This window comes from Podarcis cretensis (assembly GCF_951804945.1).
Source record: "Podarcis cretensis genome assembly, chromosome: 8".
NCBI lineage: Eukaryota > Metazoa > Chordata > Lepidosauria > Squamata > Lacertidae > Podarcis > Podarcis cretensis.
The window spans coordinates 2,831,440-2,855,270 of NC_137177.1; the positions used below are offsets into that span (position 1 = coordinate 2,831,440).

The 23,831-nt window shown below is 50.4% G+C and overlaps 1 protein-coding gene across 1 annotated transcript in view; it reads left to right on the forward strand.

The window, feature by feature from the left end:
- LRFN1 (leucine rich repeat and fibronectin type III domain containing 1) overlaps positions 1-23,414 on the forward strand; it is a 144,536-nt gene extending 121,122 nt beyond the window's left edge. Inside the window, exons 2-3 of the mRNA XM_079985497.1 lie at positions 6,064-7,459; positions 22,127-23,414. Of these exons, the coding sequence (XP_079841623.1) occupies positions 6,084-7,459; positions 22,127-23,000 (2,250 nt within the window). The 5' untranslated portion in view covers positions 6,064-6,083 and the 3' untranslated portion in view covers positions 23,001-23,414. The remainder of the gene's footprint in view (positions 1-6,063; positions 7,460-22,126) is intronic.
- The last annotated feature ends 417 nt before the right edge of the window (positions 23,415-23,831 follow it).

Here is a 23,831-nt window from a genome sequence, read left to right on the forward strand (position 1 = left end):
TAGACGTTTACATGGGCATGGCTTTGTGGGAAACAAAAATCAGCTAAATTCAGAAACAAAGCCACTGGCCATTGGTGAGTGGCCAGGGATTTATTCCTTTTAAATTAATGAGTGTTTATAGTATTGCATGCAAACCGCAGTCTCCAAGGGAAGCAAAATTCCAAGGGTTCCAGATGCTTACCTGGGATCTGTATTACCTTTGGGAATGAAGCACAGTGGAGACTGTTGGGTCTTAATGATATATGGTTTATTTACACATAAGGTAAAAGGTAAAGGACCCCTGGACGGTTGTTGTTGTTTAGTTGTTTAGTCATGTCTGACTCTTCGTGACCCCATGGACCGAAGCACGCCAGGCACTCCTGGTTTCCACTGCCTCCCGCAAACTCATGCTGGTTTCTTCGAGAACACTGTCCCACCATCTCATCCTCTGTCGTCCCCTTCTCCTTGGGCCCTCCATCTTTCCCAACATCAGGGTCTTTTCCAGGGAGTCTTCTCTTCTCATGAGGTGGCCAAAGTCTTGGAGCCTCAGCTTCAGGATCTGTCCTTCCAGTGAGCACTCAGGGCTGATTTCCTTAAGAATGGATTGGTTTGATCTTCTTGCGGTCCATGGGACTCTCAAGACTCCTCCAGCATCAGAATTCAAAAGCATCCATTCTTCGGCGATCAGTCTTCTTTGTGGTCCAGCTCTCACTTCCATACATCACTACTGGGAAAACCAGAGCTTGAACTATACGGACCTTTGTCGGCAAGGTGATGTCTCTGCTTTTTTTTTTAAAAAAAGCAGAGACATCACCTGGACGGTTACGTCCAGTCAAAGGCGACTATGGGGTTGTGGCACTCATCTTGCTTTCAGGCTAAGGGACCCGCGTTAGTCCACAGACAGCTTTCCGGGTCATGTGGCCAGCAGGACTAAACTGCTTCTGGCGCAGCGGGACACCGTGACGGAAACCAGAGCACACGGAAATGCCGTTTACCTTCCCGCCGCAGCAGTACCTGGTCTAAACCACTGAGCCTCTTGGGCTTGCCGATCGGAAGGTTGGCAATTCGAATCCGTGCAATGGTGGTGAGCTCCGATTGCTCCTGCCAACCTAACAGTTCGAAAGCATGCCAGTGCAAGTAGATAAATAGGTACTGCTGTGGCAGGAAGGTAAACAGCGTTTCCATGTGCTCTGGCACTCATCACGGTGTCCCGTTGTCCCAGTAGCAGTTTAGTCCTTCTGGCTACATGACCCTTTCTTGCATTGGTTCAGCTCCCACTCTCCTTAGCATCTTCCAGGTGACAGCTCTTCGGGTATTTTAAAGATGGCTCTCATATCTCCCTTCAGTCTCCTCTTCTCCAAGCTAAACATGCCCAGCTCCCTCAACCGTTCATCCCAAGGCTTGGTTTCCACACCCATCATCCTCCTGGTCACGCTCCTCTGTCCACATCTGGCATAGGAATTCGTTCATTTATTTATTTTTTTCCAAATATAGTCTGGCCCCCCACAAGGTCCGAGGGACAGTGGACCGTCCCCCTGCTGAAAACATCTGCTGACCCCTGTCTTGGTCTATGCAGATGTGCCCTACAGGGCAACAAAAGAGCAACAGGAAATAAATTGAAATATTTTTGCTATATAATACAATGGTACTTCAGGTTAAGTATTTAATTCATTCCGGAGGTCCGTACTTAACCTGAAACTGTTCTTAACCTTTAGCTAATGGAGCCTCCTGCGGCTGCCGTGCCACCGGAGCACAATTTGTGTTTACATCCTGAAGCAAAGTTCTTAACCTGAAGCACTATTTCTGGGTTAGCGGAGTCTGTAACCTGAAGCGTATGTAACCTGAGGTACCACTGTTTGGCTAACAAGTAGAACTTGTGCTTTTATTTAAAATGCATCTCTGGGTTATTTGTGGGGCATAGGAATTTGTTCATTTCGCCCCCCCCTTTCAAAATATAGTCCGGCCCCCCACAAGGTCTGAGGGGCAGTGGACTGGCCCCCTGCTGAAAAAGTTTGCTGGCCCCTATTCTAAGTTCTCTCTTCTTCCGTGGCTTGCTGCCTCTGACCATGAAAGGCAGAGCTGAGCCATTATGGCTTGTAGCCTCCAATAGCCCTCTCCTTCACCCTGAATTTGCCAGCATCTATAACATGCCCCAGGGGACGCAGGTGGCGCTGTGGGTTAAAGCCTCAGCGCCTAGGACTTGCCGATCAAAAGGTCGGCGGTTTGAATCCCTGCGGCGGGGTGCGCTCCCGCTGCTCGGTCCCAGCGCCTGCCAACCTAGCAGTTCGAAAGCACCTCCGGGTGCAAGTAGATAAATAGGGACTGCTTACCAGCGGGAAGGTAAACGGCGTTTCCGTGTGCGACTCTGGCTCGCCAGAGCAGCGATGTCACGCTGGCCACGTGACCCGGAAGTGTCTCCGGACAGCGCTGGCCCCTGGCCTCTTAAGTGAGATGGGCGCACAAGCCCAGAGTCTGTCAAGACTGGCCCATACGGGCAGGGGTACCTTTACCTTTATAACATGCCCCCCCCTTGCTTCCCCGACCGCGATCCTCCCTCCTGCCTCTCCTCCTTCTTCTCCTTCCAGTGGAGCCTCGTTTCCCAAGGTAATCGCTGGTGGGTGAAGGGCTCTTCAAAGGAGCGCAAAGCAGGCAGCCTTTGTTCTGAGACGCGCCGCATTCTGTGTCCCTTGGCTCCAAGGGGGACTTCAGACACCCGGCGGCATAATAGGAGCCGTATTAATAGCCGCAGTCAGGGGAGGAAAAGAGGCTCCTCTTCCTCAGCTGGGTCCTCCGACGCCTCTTCCAGCACAATGCCGCTGCCCCTTCACCACGTCGTCTCGAGAAGCGGGCAGACAAAACGGACCGTCTGCCCGGGCGCAGAGAGAAACGTTCACGACGGGGTTGTGTCGTGACTCCTGAGAGCCGAGAAGGAGGGCCGACGAGGACGTGCTGGTGGGGAGGCCAGCACATATTATCAGGACATAATTCTGGCAATATGTTGTTGTTGTTTAGTCGTTGAATCGTGTCTGACTCTTCGTGCCCCCTGGACCAGAGCACGCCAGGCACTCCTGTCTTCCACTGCCTCCCGCAGTTTGGTCAAACTCATCTTGGTAGCTTCGAGAACACTGTCCCACCACCTCATCCTCTGTCGTCCCCTTCTCCTTGTGCCCTCCATCTTTCCCAACATCAGGGTCTTTTCCAGGGATTCTTCTCTTCTCATGAGGTGGCCAAAGTCTTGGAGCCTCAGCTTCAGGATCTGTCCTTCCAGTGAGCACTCAGGGCTGGTTTCCTTCAGAATGGAGAGGTTTGATCTTCTTGCAGTCTATGGGACTCTCAAGAGTCTCCTCCAGCACCAGAATTCAAAAGCATCCATTCTTCGGCAATCAGCCTTCTTGATGGTCCAGCTCTCACTTCCATACATCACTACTGGGAAAACCAGAGCTTAAACTATACGGGCCTTTGTTGGCAAGGTGATGTCTCTGCTTTTTAAGATGCTGTCTAGGTTTGTCATTGCCCAGCACAGATTATCAGGACATAATTCTGAGTATATAGATATATCTATATATGTATATACAGTTGCAATCAAAATTATTCACCATTGCAAATCAGGTTCATTATCAACATGTGTAGACTCTCAGCTGTTTGCAATGAGCAAATACAGTCATACCTCGGGATACAGACGCTTCAGGTTGTGTTTTTTGGGGTTACAGACCGCCGAAACCCGAAAGTACTGGAACGGGTTACTTCCGGGTTTTGGCGGTCGCGCATGCGCAGAAGTGCTAAATTGCGCTTTGCGCATGCGCAGATGTGCCAAATCGCAACCCGCGCGTGCGCAGACACGCCGCTGCGGGTTGCGAATGTGCATCCCGCACGGATCACGTTCACAACCCGAGCGTCCACTGTAGTGAGTTGCATTTTCAGCTGAATTTGGGGGAAACCACTCAAAGCCTCTGTCAAGTTGAGCCATTTCAATTGCTTCTGTTTGCTTTGCTCATTGCAAACAGCTGAAAGTCTGTACATTTTGATAATGAACCTGATTTGCAATGGGAGGGGTGAATAATTTCGATTGCAGCTGTATTTCATGTTTGATGCATACACCATTCTTCCCCCCCCCCTTTAAAAATTATTTCATTATTACTATATTATTGAACTTTCTAGCCAAGACCATGATACATGCAGGTCCCGCTATAAAACGCAATGCGTTTGCAGGAAATTGTTCGTTAGGCGGGCGTTCGCGTAACAAGTCAGCGATTCCGATTGATTCCTATGCAGGAATTGCTAATGCGTTCCCAACTACGAATGTGGACCCCAAAATGAGAAAAGGGAAACCCAGAGAAACCGTCTGAAACTGTGCAGAAGTGAAACAAGGAAGGGGCAAATACTCCCTTATTTTTCTGATCCCACCATGGTTTCCATCGAAACAGCTTCCGCAGACCAGAAAAACACAAAAAAGTGAGGTTTGTTTAAGGCTGATCAGTGCTTTTTTCCTGGGGGGGGGGGACGCATACCCCTTGACATTTTGTGAATCTAAGTTTGGCCTCATCAAGGGGCAGTATTTCAATATGAGTAGGAAAATGAGAATACCCCTAAACATTTTTTTAAAAGAAAAAAAAAGCACCGATTATCTGTTTACAGTACGATATGCAAGCCCAGATGTTTGGATATCTGAACCTGCAGTGTGTATAGCAAAGTTTGGGTACTAATTCTTTGTGTTCAGATAAATGAATATTCGTACGAGTGTTTGCATAGCGGGAACTTCGTGTACATCAAACAGCAAGGGGGGGGGGCAGGAGAGACCTTTAAAGTAAAGTGAGTAGATTAAATATTGTGCTGTGCATTGTCATTCCACAATGTAAAAGCAGAGCCCACCTCTCAATAAATTTGCTTTCTTGAGTTTTATATATTGCATTTTATCATTAAGCTACTTTGCCAGGTTTTCCTTAACCAATCAGTTATAATGGGTGGGGTCTTTATTTTCAGCTTTTTGTGCAATACACTATTTTGCTGTGGTTAGCGCGCACAATTCTGAATAACAGCTTGCACATCATCCCTAGCTAACAGGACCAGTGGTCAGGGATGATGGGAATTGCAGTCCCAAAACATCTGGAGGGCCGAGTTTGGGCATGCCTGTTCTTAACTTTCAGCAGCAAAATAATATTAATACCTGTTGCTCCCTCACTTGCCACATGAAATTATTTGGGCTCGTGTTCACATCATCAGTGTGCCCAGAACAATTCATTGAACTGTTTAACATGTGCATATGGACTCTCCTTAAGGGCAGGGGGGTGTTAACTCTTGCCCTCGCTAACGCCTTCTCCAAGATCTTGTAGTTGAACCAGGATCCTTTTAGTTCAGCCACAAGAGAAGGGATTTATACAGTATATAGCTAGTTTAAGGGGATGCGGGTGGTGCTGTGCGTTAAACCACAGAGCCTAGGACTTGCCGATCAGAAGGTTGGCGGTTCGAATCCCCGCGACGGGGTGAGCTCCCATTCTTCCGTCTCAGCTCCTGCCAACCTAGCAGTTCGAAAGTACATCAGAGTGCAAGTAGATAAATAGGTACCGCTCTGGCGGGAAGGTAAACGGCGTTTCCGTGTGCTGCTCTGGTTCGCCAGAAGCGGCTTAGTCATGCTGGCCACATGACCCGGAAGCTGTACGCCGGCTCCCTCGGCCAATAAAGCGAGATGAGCGCCGCAACCCCAGAGTTGGCCACGACTGGACCTAATGGTCAGGGGTCCCTTTACCCCTTTACCTTTAGCTAGTTTAAGATACTGCTCTGTTGCCATTCTCTGCTGCAGACTAGCTTAGCCAGGTGCCTTAGATCTGAGTCTAATGGACCTATGGCAACCAGACCAGAAAAAGAGGACATGTCTTGGAAAAAGTGGACATTTGGCAACCCTGTCTTTAGTCTTCACAACTCCCTCACAGTGGCAAGACCCACCAAGAAGTGTTGCTACGCTCATGAGGCCTGGCACCCCTGAGCAGACCTTGTTTGTTCTGATAAAGTTAACGTCACTTCTTCCGTGTGATTCATTGCCGACACGCTTGTGTCCCCGACTGATGCCTCTCTCCCTTCCCTCTGCAGGTACGGCGTGTGCTGGTACGATGGAAAAGTTTTTCCTGCCTCTTCTGATGCTTGGCACCATGGCGAAAGCTCAGCACTGCCCCGGCCGATGCATCTGCCAGAACATCTCCCCGACGCTGACCATGTTGTGCGCCAAGACGGGCCTCCTCTTTGTCCCGCCCACCATCGACCGGCGGACGGTGGAGCTGCGCCTGACGGACAACTTCATCACCGTCATCCGCCGCAAGGACTTCTCCAACATGACCAGCCTGGTGCACCTCACTCTCTCGCGCAACACCATCAGCCAGATCCTGCCCTACGCCTTCTCTGACCTGCGTGCCTTAAGGGCCTTGCACATGAACAGCAACCGCCTGGCCGCCCTGAAGAACGAACACTTCCGCGGGCTGGGCAACCTGCGCCACCTCATCCTGGGCAACAACCAGATCAGCCACATTGAGCCTTCAGCCTTTGACGAGTTCCTCTCCACCGTAGAGGACCTGGACCTCTCCTACAACAACCTGGAGACGCTGCCCTGGGAGGCCATCGGGCAGATGGTGACCCTCAACACCTTGACGTTGGACCACAACCTCATCGACCACATCGCCGAGGGAACCTTCTCCCAGCTGCAGAAGCTGGTCCGGTTGGACATGACCTCCAACCGGCTGCAGAAGCTGCCCCCGGACAACCTCTTCTTGAGAGCCCAAGTGTTGGCCAACGTGCGTGGGACTCACCCGTCCACCTTGACCATCAGCTTTGGAGGCAACCCGCTCCATTGCAACTGCGAGCTCCTCTGGCTCCGTAGGTTGACCCGAGAGGATGACCTGGAGACCTGCGCTTCGCCGGAACACTTGATGGACAAGTATTTCTGGTCCATCCCCGAGGAGGAGTTCATCTGCGAGCCCCCGCTCATCACCCGGCAATACTCCTCCAAAGCGTTCATCATGGAAGGGCAAGGCGTCAGCCTCAAGTGCAAGGCGGTAGGTGACCCAGAGCCCTCCATCCACTGGATCGCCCCCGACGGCAAGCTGATCCACAACACCACCCGCACGACGGTCTTCGAAAACGGGACCCTGGAAGTTCTCATCACCACCTTAAAGGACAATGGGGTCTTCAACTGCATCGCCTCCAACGCTGCCGGCGAGGCCACGGCTCCCGTTGAGATCTGCATTGTCCCGCTCCCCTTGCTGGTCAACAACACGGGTCACATGAAGGAGCCCGATCCCGGCTCGTCGGATATCACCACCTCTGCCAAATCGGGCGCCAATGACACCAAGAACCACCTGGACAAGAGGATCGTGGCGGCTGACCTGACGTCCACCTCGGTGGTCATCCACTGGCCATCTGAACGGCACATCCCTGGCATCCGTATGTACCAGATCCAGTACAACAGCTCCCTGGATGACTCTCTGGTTTACAGGCGAGTGACGTGGGTCGGGGCCCGTTGCACCGTTTGAGTCGCTGCGCCGTGGTCGGGGCAGTGTCCATGGCTGCCACGTGGATGGACTGATGGGCTGGGGCTTGTATTGCCATGGGGTATTAATGGGTGGGTGTGGGTGGGTGGATGTGGAGATAATAATAATACTTTATTATTTATACCCCACCCATCAGTCTGGGTTTCCCCAGCCACTCTGGGTGGCTCCCAACAGAATATTAAAAACACGATAAAACCTCAAACATTAAAAACTTTCCTAAGCAGGGCTGCCTTCAGATGTCTTCTAAAAGTCAAGTAGTTTTTTTATTTCCTTGACATCTGACGGGAGGGCGTTCCGGCATTCCACAGGGAGGGTGCCTCTACCGAGAAGGCCCTCGGTGCTGGACCTCAGTGTCTGGGTTGAATGATGGGGGTGGAGATGCTCCTTCAGATATACTGGGCCGAGGCCATTTAGGGCTTTCAAGGTCAGCACCAACACTTTGAATTGTGCTCAGAAACGTACTGGGAGCCAGTATAGGTCTTTCAAGACGGGTATTATGTGGTCTCGGTGGCCACTCCCAGTCACCAGTCTAGCTGCCGCAATCTGGATTAGTTGTAGTTTCCGGGTCACCTTCAAAATTAGCCCCATATAGAGTGCATTGCAGTAGTCCAAGCAGGAGATAACCAGAGCATGCGCCACTCTGGCCAGACAGTCTGTGGGCAGGGAGGGTCTCATCCTGTGTACCAGATGGAGCTTTCAGGACCGGTCTTTCAGGACCAGTATTATATGGTCTCAGCAGCCACTCCCAGTCACCAGAAAAAGAGGGAAAACAATGTACTGCTAGAATTTATCTTCGTATAGGAACAGAGTTACGGAGATGTTGACGCTGCAGTGATCTATCTTGTGAGTTTCCAGCAGGAGTGCTCACTAGGGAGTTGAAATGTATTGAGTTCTTGAAATTGCTCTGCCTCTTCTGAAGTATGGAATCATACTGTTGTGAAGTTGGAAGGGACCCCCAGGGGTCATCCAGCCCAACCCCCTGCCCTGCAGGTAAAGGTAAAGGGACCCCTTACAATTAGGTCCAGTCGTGGCTGACTCTGGGGTCGCGGCGCTCGTCTCACTTTACTGGCCAAGGGAGCCGGCCTACAACTTCCGGGTCATGTGGCCAGCATGACTAAGCCGCTTCTGGCGAACCAGAGCAGCGCACGGAAACACTGTTTACTTTTCCACCGGAGTGGTACCTATTTATCTACTTGCACTGGTGTGCTTTCGAACTGCTAGGTTGGCAGGAGCAGGGACCGAGGAACGGGAGCTCACCCCGTCGCGGGGATTTGAACTGCCAACCTTCTGATCGGCAAGCCCTAGGCTCTGTGGTTTAACCCGCAGCGCCACCCGCATTTATCACATCCCGTGATAGATGACTTCAAATACCTGAAGGGCTGTCCCGTGGAAGATGGAGCAAGCTTGTTTTCTGCTGCTCTGGAGGGAACGACCTGAACCAACAGATTCCAATGACAAGAAGGAGATCCCAACTCAATGTTAGGAAGAACTTCCTGGTGGAACGGACTCCCCTGGGAGCTGGTGGACTCTCCTTCCTTGGAGGTTGATAAGCAGAGGTTGGATGGCCATCTGTCAGGGATTATTTCGCTGTGATACCTGCGGGTGGCGTTGTGGGTTAAACCACAGAGCCTAGGACTTGCCGATCAGAAGGTCGGCGGTTCGAATCCCCATGACGGGGTGAGCTCCCGTTGCTCAGTCCCTGCTCCTGCCAACCTAGCAGTTCGAAAGCACACCAGTGCAAGTAGATAAATAGGTACCACTCCGGTGGAAAAGTAAACAGTGTTTCCGTGCGCTGCTCTGGTTCACCAGAAGCAACTTAGTCATGCTGGCCACATGACCCGGAAGTTGTAGGCCGGCTCCCTTGGCCAGTAAAGTGAGACGAGCGCCGCAACCCCAGAGTCAGCCACGACTGGACCTAATGATCTGGGGTACATTTACCTTTTTATCACGGCATGTGATAAATGCGGGTGGCACTGTGGGTTAAACCACAGAGCCTTGGGCTTTCCGAACAGAAGGTTGACAGTTCGAATCCCCATGATGGGGTAAGCACCAGTTGCTCAGTTCCTGCTCCTGCCAACCTAGCAGTTCAAAAGCACGTCAAAGTGCAAGTAAATAAATAGGTACCGTTCTGGCAGGAAGGTAAACGGCGTTTCCATGCGCTGCTCTGGTTCACCAGAAGCAGCTTAGTCATGCTGGCCACATAACCCGGAAAAACTGTCTGTGGACAAACATCGGCTCCCTCGGCTAGTAAAGCGAGACGAGCTCACAACCCCAGAGTCGTCCACGACTGGACTTAACTGTCAGAGGTCCTTTACCTTTTTTATCATGGCATCTCTTAGTTTTCTGAGAGACAAGCCATTGAATGTAGGGAATGAGCAACCTCTCACCCAAGTCCACCTGAGTGAGATCAGCCCTGTGATTTACCGGTAATTATTTTTTCTTCTTCTGAATGCCTGAGCTATAGTTTCCTGCCATGCATTATTCCATACAGTTGTCTGAGCTTTTACTCAGAAGTAAACCCCACCGACTTGAGTGGGACAGACTTTGTAGCTGTTCCTGCAGCCTGCCAGCAGAGCCCCAACTTGTGCACTTCTACTCCAAAGTAAGCCCAACAGAGTCCCATTGGGCTTACTCCCAAGTAAGCATGCGCAGGCTCGCAGCCCAAATCCATGCAGGTTTTGATCGGCACACAGCTATTGTCAAATTTCTCGCCGTGTTATGGCATTAGGGATAATCATATGTATTTACAATCTTACGAGTAATTTGACTTAATTATCGTTATGTGGGATGCTAATTTTTGGTGGGTGTTTTTTAAATAGTTATTATTGTTTTCGTAATGGGCTGCCTTCAGCGCTGGCAACAAAGGAAGGGTAGCATAGAAAAAAGATTAATATAAATGAATAAATAAGGCAGGGGAAGGATCTCAGGAAATGTTTTTGCTGGGGAAATGATTTGAAAGTGGGAAGGTGTTTGCCCTCCAGATGTTTTGGACTACAATTCCCATCATCCCTGACCACTGGTCCTGTTAGCTAGAGATCATGGGATTTGTAGGCCAAAACATCTGGAGGGCCGAAGGTTGGGGATGCCTGGCACAGAGAGTGAGGTTGGTGAGAGTGCTGCTGATAACGCCCAAGGTTGCAGGTTCGATCCCTGTAAGGGACAGCTGTATATTCCTTTCCTTTATTTTCGTTTCTTTGAATTTATTCTTTCTTTTTTTGTTTTCAATTTTTTTTTATTGGTTTCCACATTTATCACATAGAGGAGGAAAAAGAAAACATTACAAAACACACAACAGGAAAAGGGAAAAGAAAAGAAAAAAAGGAAAACACAAAACAAAATTCTTATTTCAAATCTCTAATTCTCTTTACATTGATAACTGACTTCCTCTCCTCTAACTGAATTTCATTTTAACCCCTGTATAGCAGTTCTCCAAATTCATATTTCTAATAATATTCACTCCTTTCATTTACTGTCCTCATCTCTGTTATTAATATTCTAATCCTTAATATTTACTACCACCTATTCGTATAGACGCAGGTGGCGCTGTGGGTTAAAGCCTCAGCGCCTAGGGCTTGCCAATCGAAAGGTCGGCGGTTCGAATCCCTGCGGCGGGGTGCGCTCCCGCTGCTCGGTCCCAGCGCCTGCCAACCTAGCAGTTCGAAAGCACCTCTGGGTGCAAGTAGATAAATAGGGACCGCTTACCAGCGGGAAGGTAAACGGCGTTTCCGTGTGCGGCTCTGGCTCGCCAGAGCAGCGATGTCACGCTGGCCACGTGACCCGGAAGTGTCTCCGGACAGCGCTGGCCCCTGGCCTCTTAAGTGAGATGGGCGCACAACCCCAGAGTCTGTCAAGACTGGCCCGTACGGGCAGGGGTACCTTTACCTTTTACCTTTTTATTCGTATCCTGCCCCTAAGCCTATTTTTTACTTCCAAGAATTTTCTAATTATCTTATATCACAATATTCTTTAAATTTCTTCCAATCCTCTTGTGTCTCCTCTTCCTTCTGGTCGCGGATTCTTCCAGTCAGGTCGGCCAGCTCCAAAGAAATCCAGCATCTTCATCTGCCATTCTTCTATTGTTGGTATTTCTTGCGATTTCCAATTTTTGGCTAATAAAAGCCTTGCCATTTTCTTTGAATTTATTATTTCATTAAATTGCGAAACAGCTTACAAACAATAAATAACGACAACAGAACAGAATGCAACATAATGCAACAATGCAACACAAATCACGTAAAATCCTGTAGAATAGTTAAGAAATTAAGCAATTACAAATTACCAGCGAAACAATCAGAATCTATGAACCACGTTAAACCAAACAACTAAAAAGATAAGCTAAACAGGCCAAGAACAACAAAAGTCCTATTGTAGGATTCGCAGAGTACAACAATATTCATAAATTATGAACTAACGAAATAGCAACCCAAAAATAAGCTAAGCAGCGCTGGATTCACACACTCCCCACTCCTTTGACTCACAATCTTAATCTCATTTGTTCTGTTCATTCAAAGACACATGCACATTCCTGCATTGTCCGGGGTTGGTCTAGATGACTCTCGGGTTCCCTACAGCTCCATGATTCTACGATTTTGCATGGAGAGCAGGTGCTCCACCACTGACCTGTTAGAATTCAGGCTCGGTCAGAGGTATGTGCCTATCTCTCCAGGCACCGGCTGAATTCTTTCGACCTCCCTCCGGCGACTCCCGGCAGGAAAAACACACGAGGTCCGTTCCGGCGATTTTCCTCAGGCTGTGAGAAAAACACACCAACTGCTCTCCTCCTCCCTGCTCTCCAGCATATCCCCAGGGAGGGGAATCAGACTCAGACAGAAATGTATCTACATGTTTTTATTCCTGTCTTCAGCAGTCAAACAGTAAAAGATGTCCACTCTCTTCAACAAACAGAGAGAAACTCCAAACTCCACCCATGTACATCCTGTACAGGTCATATGACACACACACTGAGCTAACATCCGGTGCTCAGTACAGAATGGACTGCCCCTTTGTTTCCATGGCAACAGTCACAAACATCCTGTCTGGCTTTGCAGCCACAAGCAGCTGACTGAGCTGCTGGAGCCTTTGCTTGCTGCTGCATTGCTGCTTTAGAATAACATGACCCACCAGCACGTTCCCCTCCATTTGCCTCCCCGAGGAGATTCCCCGCTTTGACACCCTCCCCTTCCAGAGATCCGACGATCCTGCACATCTTATCTCCTCCACTCCTGCCACTTTGCAGCCATCTCTTGGGAAGGGGAGAGCAGGAGAGGTGGAACAGCTGCTCATACTGGGATTCCCTGCCAGGAATTGTCACAAAGCCAGCAATAAGATTAAAGCAGAGTTCAGGCGCAGAGGCAAGAAAGTAGCCATGAAAGAAGCCTCAAAGACGTTCTCCTTCTGTGCTCAGTATGGCAGCACTAGAATCAGAGAACTGAGGATCATCTATTCCAACCCCCTGCAAGGCAGGAATCTTTCGCCCAATGCGGGGATTGAACCCATAACCTTTAGATTTTTCTTCTTCTTTGGCGATCCCTCATAGCCAACTAAGATTGTCTTCCATAAACACGGCCTTAACAGTGACTGTGGAGGCCAATTCTGGACCCACACGTCCTTCCACAGTGGGGACATTGATTTCCAGGCGGGAGTTGATCATGGTGTGGATTTGCCAAGCGAGCCTTCCTCTTAGCACGTTTCTCCCTTGCGTCCTGAGTTCAAGTGTCATCAAAGCCCAGGACACCTTTGGTCAAGGCAGTTCTCCAACTGGAGCGCTCGCAGGCCAGTTTCCCAATTGTTGGTGTTTATACTACATTTTTTTAGATTTGCCTTGAGACAGTCTTTAAACCTCTTTTGTTGACCACCAGCATTACGCTTTCCATTTTTAAGTTGGGAATAGAGTAGTTGCCTTGGAAGACGATCATCAGGCATCTGCACAACACGACCAGTCCAATGAAGTTGATGTTGAAGAATCATTGCTTCAACACCGGTGATCTTTGCTTCTTCCAGTACACTGGTATTAGTTCGCCTGTCTTCCCAAGTGATGTGTAAAATTTTCCGGAGACACCGTTGATGGAATCTTTCCAGGAGTTGGAGATTGCATTTATAAGTGGTTTATGTTTCACAAGCACACAGTAAGGTTGGTAGTACAATAGCTTTGTAAACAAGCATTTTGGTTACCCTGCCAATGTCCCGGTCCTCAAACACTCTGCACTTCAGTCGGGAGAAATCCAAACTTGCAGAGCTCAGGCAATGCTGGATTTTGGCATCAATGTCAGCCCTTTTGGAAAGATAACTGCCCAGGTAGGAGAAGTGATCAACATTTTCCAACGTTGCACCATTGAGTTGGATTGAGTTGGGTGTAGGGGAATCGAACCTGCAACCTTGGCACGATTAGCCAACTGAGCTATCCAGTTGTCTAGAACCGGGGGAGGGCTGTGGCTCAGTGGTTAGAGCCCCTGCCTTGCTCACCCAAAGTCCCAAGATCAATCCCCAGACTCGTAGAAGCACCTGAAACATCATCTGGTCCAACTCCCTGCGATGCAGAAGTCGCTACTCCAGGTAAGCCAGGTAGAGAGCCCTGCTTGAAATCCTATAGAGACTCCGTTGGTCCATGTAGACAGTACCGAGTTGGATATACCGATGGACCGACTTTGCTATAAGGCATAGCTGTCAACCGTCCCTTATTTGGCGGGAAACTCCCTTATCCCAGCGCCATGTCCCGCTGCTGTCCCTTATTGATGATGTCCCTTCAATTTCCCGGGTTTCATGCTTGCCCGGCTCGGGAGGGAAGCAGCAGCTCAGGGTCCTCCGCCACCAGAGAGAGCGCGTTCACGAGCTGCCGTGTCTCCGTCTCTCCCTTTCCCCCCTCAGGGGCACGTCCTGAGGAGACGGGTGGCAACGGGTGGGCAGGCAGCCCCTCTCTTGCGAGACTTCTGCTGCGCTGCCAGGGGAAGCCGGAGGCGGCAGAGGTGGCAGCAGCTGAGGAGGCGGCCTGAGGGAGGAGGAAGAGGAGGGGATGGGGAGGCACACAGAAGGGCAGCGCTGCAACCGCCTCATGCTGGGCTGGCGGGCGGCATGTGTGAGAGTCCTTCTCCCTCTCTCCCTCTCTCTTGGGCAGGGAAGGGCCGATGGAACTCCTCGCGCCAGGACGATGGCAGCCCCGACATGTCGCTTAGCATCCCCTCCAGCCAGTGCAGCATCTTAATGTAGTGATTTCCCCCTCTGCATCCCTTTCATAACTCTTTTTCTATAAATCATTTGTCCATCCACAGTTCAAATTTTTACTACAAGTTTTCTGTCAATCCTACCAATGTATGTAACTCTTGACAATAGCTTTTCAACTAAACTATAAACTTTCCCCATTCTTTATTAAAGAGATCCTCTTCCTGGTTTCTAATTCTCCCTGGAAGCTTTGCCATCTCAACGTCGTTCATCAGTTTTGTCTGCCCCTCTTCTTTGGTGGGAGTTGTAGACTCTTAGGCTCATCTAGTCCAACCCCCTGCAAAACACCGTCAGTGGCAGCCAAGGCAGCATGGCTCCATCAGTGCCGGATTTCTGTATAAGCGAAGCAAAATCCCTTATTTTGGCTGCCGATCCCTTATTTTCGAGGCTGCTGGTCCCTTATTTTCAAATCTGTAAGTTGGCAGCTATGCTATAAGGTCACCTCCTATGTTCACAGTAAATCATCCTTCTATTCAGAATTGAGATTTTAGTGCATTTTTAGGGGGAGTATCGTAGCTCAGAGCACCTGCCTTGCAAGCCAGCTGTCCCAGGTGTCATTTCTGGCTGTCCGCCGGCTGTTCTGTTGGAAATTTTAGCTGCGGTGGCTAAGTAGAACCTCCTTGGATAGGCGCAGTGCATCTCAGAGTGTCAGATGGCGACAAACTTCAGGAAAGGGCTGTGGCCTTCAGGAGCGGCTTGTAGGCATCTCAGAGGCATTGGGGGGCACCTGCCAGAAACAGCATCATGCCTGGATTTTATGTGCAGTTGAGGTGTTGGCTGTGTCTAATGTCACAGCAGACCAGTGTTCGCCAAATTGGGGCAGAATGCCCAGTCAACTGCAACCATGGTTTGTCAGCGGCCTTTGATACAATCGACCATAACATCCTTCTGGACTGTCTAGAGGGGCTGGGAGCTGGGGGCACTGTCATACAGTGGTTCCGCTCCTTCCTCCTGGGCCGTGTCCAGAAATTGGTGGGGGGGGGATGAGTGTTCAGATCCCTGGGCCCTCACTTGTGGGGTGCCTCAGGGCTCCATCCTTGCCCCCATATTTTTAACATCTACATGAAGCCGCTGGGAGAGATCATCAGGGGGGTTGGGCATTCATCAATATGCAGATGATACCCAGCTCTACCTCTCTTTCAAATCAGAACCAGTGAAGGTGGTGAAGGTCCTGTGTGAGTGTCTGGAGGCGGTTGGAGGATGGATGGCGGCTAACGAATTGAGGTTGAATCCTGACAAGACAGGAGGACTGTTTTGGGGGGACAGGAGGCGGACAGGTGTGGAGGACTCCCTGGTCCTGAATGGGGTAACTGTGCCCCTGAAGGACCAGGTGCCCAGCCTGGGAGTCATTTTGGACTCACAGCTATCCATGGAGGTGCTGGTCAATTCTGTATCCATGGCAGCTGTTTCCCAGCTCCATCTGGTACGCAGGATAAGACCCTCCCTGCCCGTGGACTGTCTGGCCAGAGTGGTGCATGCTCTAGTTATCTCCCACTTGGACTACTGCAATGCGCTCTACATGGGGCTACCTTTGAAGGTGACCCGGAAACTACAACTAATCCAGAATGCGGCAGCTAGACTGGTGAATGGGGGCGGCCGCCGAGACCACATAACACCGGTCTTGAAAGACCTACATTGGCTCCCAGTACGTTTCCGAGCACAATTCAAAGTGTTGGTGCTGACCTTGAAAGCCCTAAACGGCCTCGGCCCAGTATGCACCACTCTGGCAAGACAGTCTGTGGGCAGATAGGGTGTCATCCTGCATACCAGATGGAGCTGGTAGACAGCTGCCCTGGACACAGAACGGACGTGCACCACCGACAGAAGCCACAGGTAGCCTTCTCCTCCCAGAATTTGTCCAATCCTCTCGGAGGCAGTTTCCGAAGGACATGGGGAGAAGCTTGCCCCTTCTCTCCTGATGATTAATTCACCCGTTCCAGAGGCGCCATGTTCCGGCAGTGGGAGACAGATGTGGAAACCCAGCGAGACCCTGGTGTGGAGGCCCAGATACCTTGTTTCTTTGAAGGCTGACGCCGGCTAATCCTTTCCGCTGGCAGAATGATGGATCCTGCTCTCTCCCCTCCCTGGCCGGATCAATCCATCTTCCCGCCAGGTCGCCTGGGCCATGTGCGATCTGTGTGTCGTCCCCCACCCCCGACATATCTTCTCCCCCTCCATTCTGTCTTTCCCACCCCCAGAAAATTGCAGCTGTTGGCGACACGGTTCTATAATTCTTGGCTAATTGCCTGCTGCTCCTCTGGCCTCTCCATCACTCGCTCCTGCTAATAAATGGGAACTAATCGAGTGCTCTGCAGAAGTGCGGCACTTCAGCAGTCTGTGGACCACTTTGCAAGCCCCCCCCCCCCCGGCCTCTCCCGCCCGGATCCTCTGCATCCCTCGCCTGCCAGGGCGCACAGTAAGGTGCTGAGCATCTGTTTTACCCTGCCCCACCTCTGTTTTATTTCACTTTATTGTTTATTTATTTGGGGATTTTTTTTTCAAATTACAGCTTTACAATCACATATCCAACATACTGTTGGGATGCGGGTGGCGCTGTGGGTTAAAACACAGAGCCTAGGACTTGCCGATCAGAAGGTCGGCGGTTCGAATCCCCGTGACAGGGTGAGCTCCCGTTGCTCGGTCCCTGCTCCTGCCAACCTAGCAGGTCAAAGTGCAAGTAGATAAATAGGTACCACTCCGTCAGGAAGGCAAATGGCATTTCTGTGCACTGCTCTGGTTCGCCAGAAGCGGCTTAGTCATGCTGGCCACATGACCCGGAAACTGTATGCCGGCTCCCTCGGCGAATAAAGCGAGATGAGCGCCACAACCCCAGAGTCGGTCACGACTGGACCTAATGGTCAGGGGTCCCTTTACCTTTACCTTATCCAACATACAATATCATCACCATCACCATCACCATTATTATTATTATTATTATTATTATTATTATTATTATTATTATTATTTCTATACTGCCCTATACCCGAAGGTCTCAGGGCAGTTCACATAAAATATCAAATACAGTCATACCTCGTGTTACAGCCGCTTCAGGTTGCGTTTTTTCACATTACGGACCGCCGAAACCCGGAAGTACCGGAATGGGTTACGTCCAGGTTTCGGCGTTCGCTCTTTGCGCATGCGCAGAAGCACCGAATCGCAGATGCGGGTTGCGAACGCTGCAGGTTGCAAATGTGGATCCCGCACAGATCACATTCGCAACCCAAGCGTCCACTGTACATAAAATCAAAACAAAACCAAGAACCCAATAATAATCAAAACCCAAAAGACCCAGCATTTTTTAAAAGGGTATAGGATGTAGATCGAATCAGGCAAAGGCCTGTTTGAAAAGGAACATTTTTGCCTGGCGCCTAAAGGTGTCTAGTGAAGGTGTCAGGCAAACTTCCCTGGGGAGAGCATTCCACAGACCGGGAGCCACGGCAGAAAAGGCCCCGTTCTCATTTTGACGCCCTCCAGACCTCTTGCAGAGGAGGCACACGAAGAACATAAAAACAAGATTAAAGGAATCTCCTGGACTTCCCCCCTCTCCTTTGTGGTCTATTATTAGTCATTTCCTCCTGCATCTTTTATAATAATCCAAATCTTTTACATCTCCATTTTTTCCACAATTCAACATTAAACTACAAGTGTTATTCCAATCCTACTAACAATTTTAACTGTTTACAATGGTTTTACAGATAATTTCCCCTTTCTTTATTTAAATTTCTGATTCTTCCAGTCATTTTTGCCATTTTGGCATAATCTATCATCTTCATCAGTCGTTCCTCTCTGGTCGGGACTTTATCTTCTTTCCATCTCTGGGCCTATAATATTCACGTAAACATGGTTGCATACATAAATAAACTTTTCCGCTCCCTTGGGATTTCGGCACCCAAAATTCCTAAAAGAAAGGCTTCGGGGGGGGGGGGTTAAGAGAAAGTTATTTTAAACATATTTTTTCAATTCATTATTGTCAGAGCTGCCTCTAGGTCCCAGCTCACAGAGGACCAACGCCAGGCTGTCGTTATGTACAAAAGTCTTTATTGAGGTTTAGTTTCCATTTCAAAGCCGCAGCGCGCAGCTCTACGTCTTAAAGCCTAGACCGGCGAAGCCCCGTCTGAGTCTCCTCCCCTATGACACCAGTTTAAGATCGTAGCCCGGCTCCACCTTTTCCGCTGCTCTCTCCTCCTCTGGGTCCTCCTGCCCGCTGGGGCATTGCCCTTTCTGGACTCTTCCGACGCTGAGTCGCTTAGCTCCTCCCCCTGCCTCCGGCGGGCTTTAGGACCCGATTCCCAATCCTCATTCTCTGCTGTCCCGCGCTCCTGTACATTTGAATTTGCCTCTCGCGCCAACCCAGTGACCTTTCTCCTAACCGTTACACTACTTCGGTCACTGCTTCCCTCTTCCGGGATACTGGCCGGATCTGACCTCCCCTCCGTTGTCCGACTTTCTGATGGAGGCGTGGTCAGCCCTGCCTTATCTTCTCTCCCTGGTGGGGAATGCACTGGCCCCGATCCTTGGGACTCTTCCCCCCCACTCTGCTCTGGTGGGGAAGCTGGTCCTGATTTCCAACTACTGCTCTGGGAGTCCCTGCTGCCCCCTTGCTCCTGGGGCGTTCCCCTTGGGAACCCCCTACCCCTGGCCACTGGCGCCCCCTTCGGTGAATCTTCCGATTCGCTGGAGAGGCTCATGGAATCCCTCGGTCCACTGTCCTCTTCTCCTACGCTCCCCTCGGATTCTTCCCCTTCGCTCTCCATCTCCTCTCTTCCCTGTGCCTCTGCTCCTGAACCCCTGACAATTATATATCATTTCCTAATTCTGTTTTAAGGAAAGATGCCAGGTAGGGTTAGAATCATGGAATTGTCGAGTTGGAAGGGACCCCTGAAGGACATTTAGTCCAACCCATTGCAATGCAGGAATCTCAGCTAAAACATCCATGGCAGGTGACCATCCAACCTCTGCATTAGAACCTCCAAGGATGGAGAGTTCACAAGCTCCCAAGAGAGACCATTCCACTGTCGAACAGCTCTTATTGCCGGAAAGCTCTTCCTGACATTTAGTAGGAATCTCCTTGGGTGCAATGTGAAGCCATTGGTTTGGGTCCTCTGGGCTCAGAGTGGCTGGAGCAAGCCAGTCAGATGGGAGCAATGATTCTTCAACATCAGCTTCATTGGACTGGTCATGTTGTGTGGATGCCTGATGGGAGTATAGCATCTAGGAGTATAGCATCTAGATCAAGGGAAGTAATAGTGGCACTGTATTCTGCTCTGGTCAGACCTCACCTGGAGTACTGTGTCCAGTTCTGGGCACCACAGTTCAAGAAGGACACGGACAAACTGGAACGTGTCCAGAGGAGGGCAACCAAAATGGTCAAAGGCCTGGAAACGATGCCTTATGAGGAACGGCTAAGGGAGCTGGGCATGTTTAGCCTGGAGAAGAGGAGGTTAAGGGGTGATATGATAGCCATGTTCAAATATATAAAAGGATGTCACATAGAGGAGGGAGAAAGGTTGTTTTCTGCTGCTCCAGAGAAGCGGACACGGAGCAATGGTTCCAAACTACAAGAAAGAAGATTCCACCTAATCATTAGGAAGAACTTCCTGACAGTAAGAGCTGTTTGACAGTGGAATTTGCTGCCAAGGAGTGTGGTGGAGTCTCCTTCTTTGGAGGTCTTTAAGCAGAGGCTTGACAACCATATGTCAGGAGTGCTCTGCTGGTGTTTCCTGCTTGGCAGGGGGTTGGACTCGATGGCCCTTGTGGTCTCTTCCAACTCTAGGATTCTATGATTCTATGATCGTCTTCCAAAGCAACTCCTCTATTCCCAACTTTAAAATGGAAAGCGTAATACTGGTGGTCCACAAAAGAGGTTTAAAGACCGTCTCAATGCAAATCTTAAAAAATGTAGTATAAGCACCAACAATTGGGAAACACTTGCCTGCGAGTGCTCCAGTTGGAGAACAGCCATTCCCAAAGGTGTCAGGGGCTTTGAAGACACTCGAACTCAGGACGCAAGGGAGAAACGTGCTAGGAGGAAGGCACGCTTGGCAAACCCTCACCGGGATCAACTCCTGCCTGGAAACCTATGTCCCCACTGTGGAAGGACGTGTGGGTCCAGAAGTGGCCTCCACAGTCACTTATGGACTCACTGTTAAGACTGTGTTTATGGAAGACAATCTTACTCAAACATGAGTGATTGCCAAAGAAAAAGAATACATCATTATTATTATTATTATTATTATTATTATTATTATTATTATTTCGAGGATGGCTCTCCTATCTCCTCTCAGTCTCTTTTCCAGGCTAAACATGCCCAACTCCCTCAACCGTTCCTCATATGGCTTGGTTTCCAGACCCTCGATCATTTTGCTCACCCTCCTCTGCCACCTTCCAGTATAAAAAGGGCTGTCACCTGAAAGATGGAACAAGCTGGTTTTCTCCTCCTCTGGAGGGTAGGACTCGAACCCACGGCATCAAGTTACAAGAAAGGAGATGCCGACTAAACATTACTTTCTGACAGTAAGAGCTGTTCGACAGCGGAACGGCCTCCCTTGGGATGTGGTGGACTCTCCTTCCTTGCAGATTTTTAAGCAGAGGTTGGTTGGCCATCTACCATGGATGCTTTAGTTGGGATTCCTGCGGGTTGGACTAGATGACCCCAGGGTCCCTTCCAACTCTACAATTCTATGATTTTGTGAAAGTTACATAATAATAATAATAATAATAATAATAATAATAATAATAAATTTTTATTTACACCCCACCCTTTCCGGTTCAAAAACCGGGCTCAGGGCGGCTAACAACAAATTTAAAACACTTTAAAACACTTAATTATAAAGACATCGTATAATACAATGTGAAAACATGAATGACAATAAAATTCAAAAATCAATTCGATAATCCCCAGGGCTAGCTGGCTGAATTGGTCCTACTTGGGCCAGCGAGGAGGTCAGGGGAGAATTAGCTGTGGGGTCTCAGAGCAGGTGATCTTCATAAAAGGGGAGGGGGAGGGAAGAGAAGGGAAATAAAAGAGATCAGGCTGAATTCAAATTAAAGGTCAGGCGGAATAGCTTTGTCTTACAGGCCCAGCGGAAGGAGGTTAAATTCTGCAGGGCCCTGGTCTCCTGGGACAGAGCATTCCACCAGGTCGGAGCCATCACTGAGAAGGCCCTGGCCCTGGTGGAGGATAATCTGACTTCCTTAGGGCCCGGGACCTCTAAACTGTGGTTATTCATGGACCTTAATGTCCTCTGCGGGGCAGACCAGGAGAGGCGGTCCCGTAGATACAAGGGCCCTAAGCCATGCAAGAATGAGGCCCGTGAGAGAGGAAGGGGTGGCTGAGTGCTGTTTATAACCCTCAATTTGTTTGATCCCAATGTCTCCTTCTCTCCTCGCCCCCCCAGGATGATCCCCTCGTCCAGCAAGACCTTCCTGGTGAATGACTTGGCAGCCGGACGGGACTACGACCTGTGCGTCCTGGCCGTCTACGACGACGGGGTGACATCCCTGACGGCCACCCGGGTGGTGGGCTGCGTCCAGTTCACCACGGAGGGCGAGGCCACCCAGTGCCACTCGCTGCACACCCAGTTCCTGGGGGGCACTATGATCATAATCATCGGGGGCATCATCGTGGCCTCCGTCCTGGTCTTCATCATCATCCTCATGATCCGGTACAAAGTCTACAGCGGGCAGGAGGAGCACAAGAAAGCCAAAGTCAGCAACGTCTACTCGCAGACCAACGGGAACCAGCCTCACGCCCACGCCCTTCCCCGCTCGGCCTCCAAGGACAAATACGAGACTCTCCAAGAAGTGGCTTCCAAGGAGCCTCCTCCGAGGGGGGACGCTGCAGGAGAGGCGCCCAGCCGCCAAGACATTGCCTTGACGGAGCTGGACAGCCGAGGAGGCTCCAAGATGGCCACCAGCCTCCAGACGGTGGCCATCTTGTCTTCTGACGAAGGGCAGGCAGAAGGTGCCCTGAGGGGCTCAACGGTTTCCTTGTGCTTGGTCAAGGACGCTGGGTCGGGGCCGCCGTTGCGGGCCAAGATGGGCGGTGGTGGCGGCTTGGTGGGATTCCCCACGCGCGAGTTGTCCAGGACTCACCATCACCGACACTCCTTCGACGGGGACTACTCGCTGTTCCAGAGCCACAGCTACCCGCGCCGGGCACGGACAAAGCGACACATGTCCACCTCCCAATTGAACTCGGACGAGGACCCCCTGAGCCACAGGAGGGTCACTTTTAGCAGCACAGAATGGATGCTCGAAAGCACAGTCTGAAAAGCGGGGTGGCGGGGGAGGGGAGGGGGGACGGACGGACAGACGGACGGACGGACTTGCCGGACGCACAACTCGTTGGGGGCAGAGCAACCAAGGAAGGGAGGCAGGGAAGGTGACCGGGGGGGGAGAGAGAGAAGCAGGCCGAAATATTCACGGGGGGCAAGGGGCGGATCCGGCCCGCCCCCCTTTGCCCCCCAACCTCTTCCGCAATCGACCGCTCGTTTCCAGAATCTTCTGCGGCGGTGCCTTAACCGAGCCACAAAAAGAGAGAGAGAGAGAGAGAGATTGAGAAGGGGAACTGAACCATGATTTTTTCGCTGAAATTGGGAGAAAGTTCGGTTTCCCGGAAAGAGGGTGTTGGGAGAGAGAGAGAGAGAGATGGGGGGGCTGTGGATGGTTTTAGGGGTGCCAGTGCTCAAGAGCGTTGGGAAAGGGGGAGGGGGGTTGGGGGGTGGCGGGAGGCCAAGGAAAGACACATATGCACAGATGACACGAAAAACTAAACAAAGATCCTTTTCTTTCTTTTCCCCCCCTTTCCTTCTCTTTATGCATTAATAACTGTTCCAATAAAAAAAAAGGAGAGAATTGGGGGGAATTATTTCAGGAGAGAACTGAGCATAAGACCACAGAAAAACTTCTACCGGGGTGGTGGTCCGACTTAAGGAAAGGGAGGGATGGGGGGGGTCCCCCTTCCCATTTGCTGCACACCCCACCCCACCCCTAGGACCCACGGAGACAATATTCGGTTACTATATTTATTGTATCTGGCTGGTCTAGATAAAAAGAAATTCTGTGTTTGGTGTGTTCATTCATCGGAAAAGTCATTTGAAC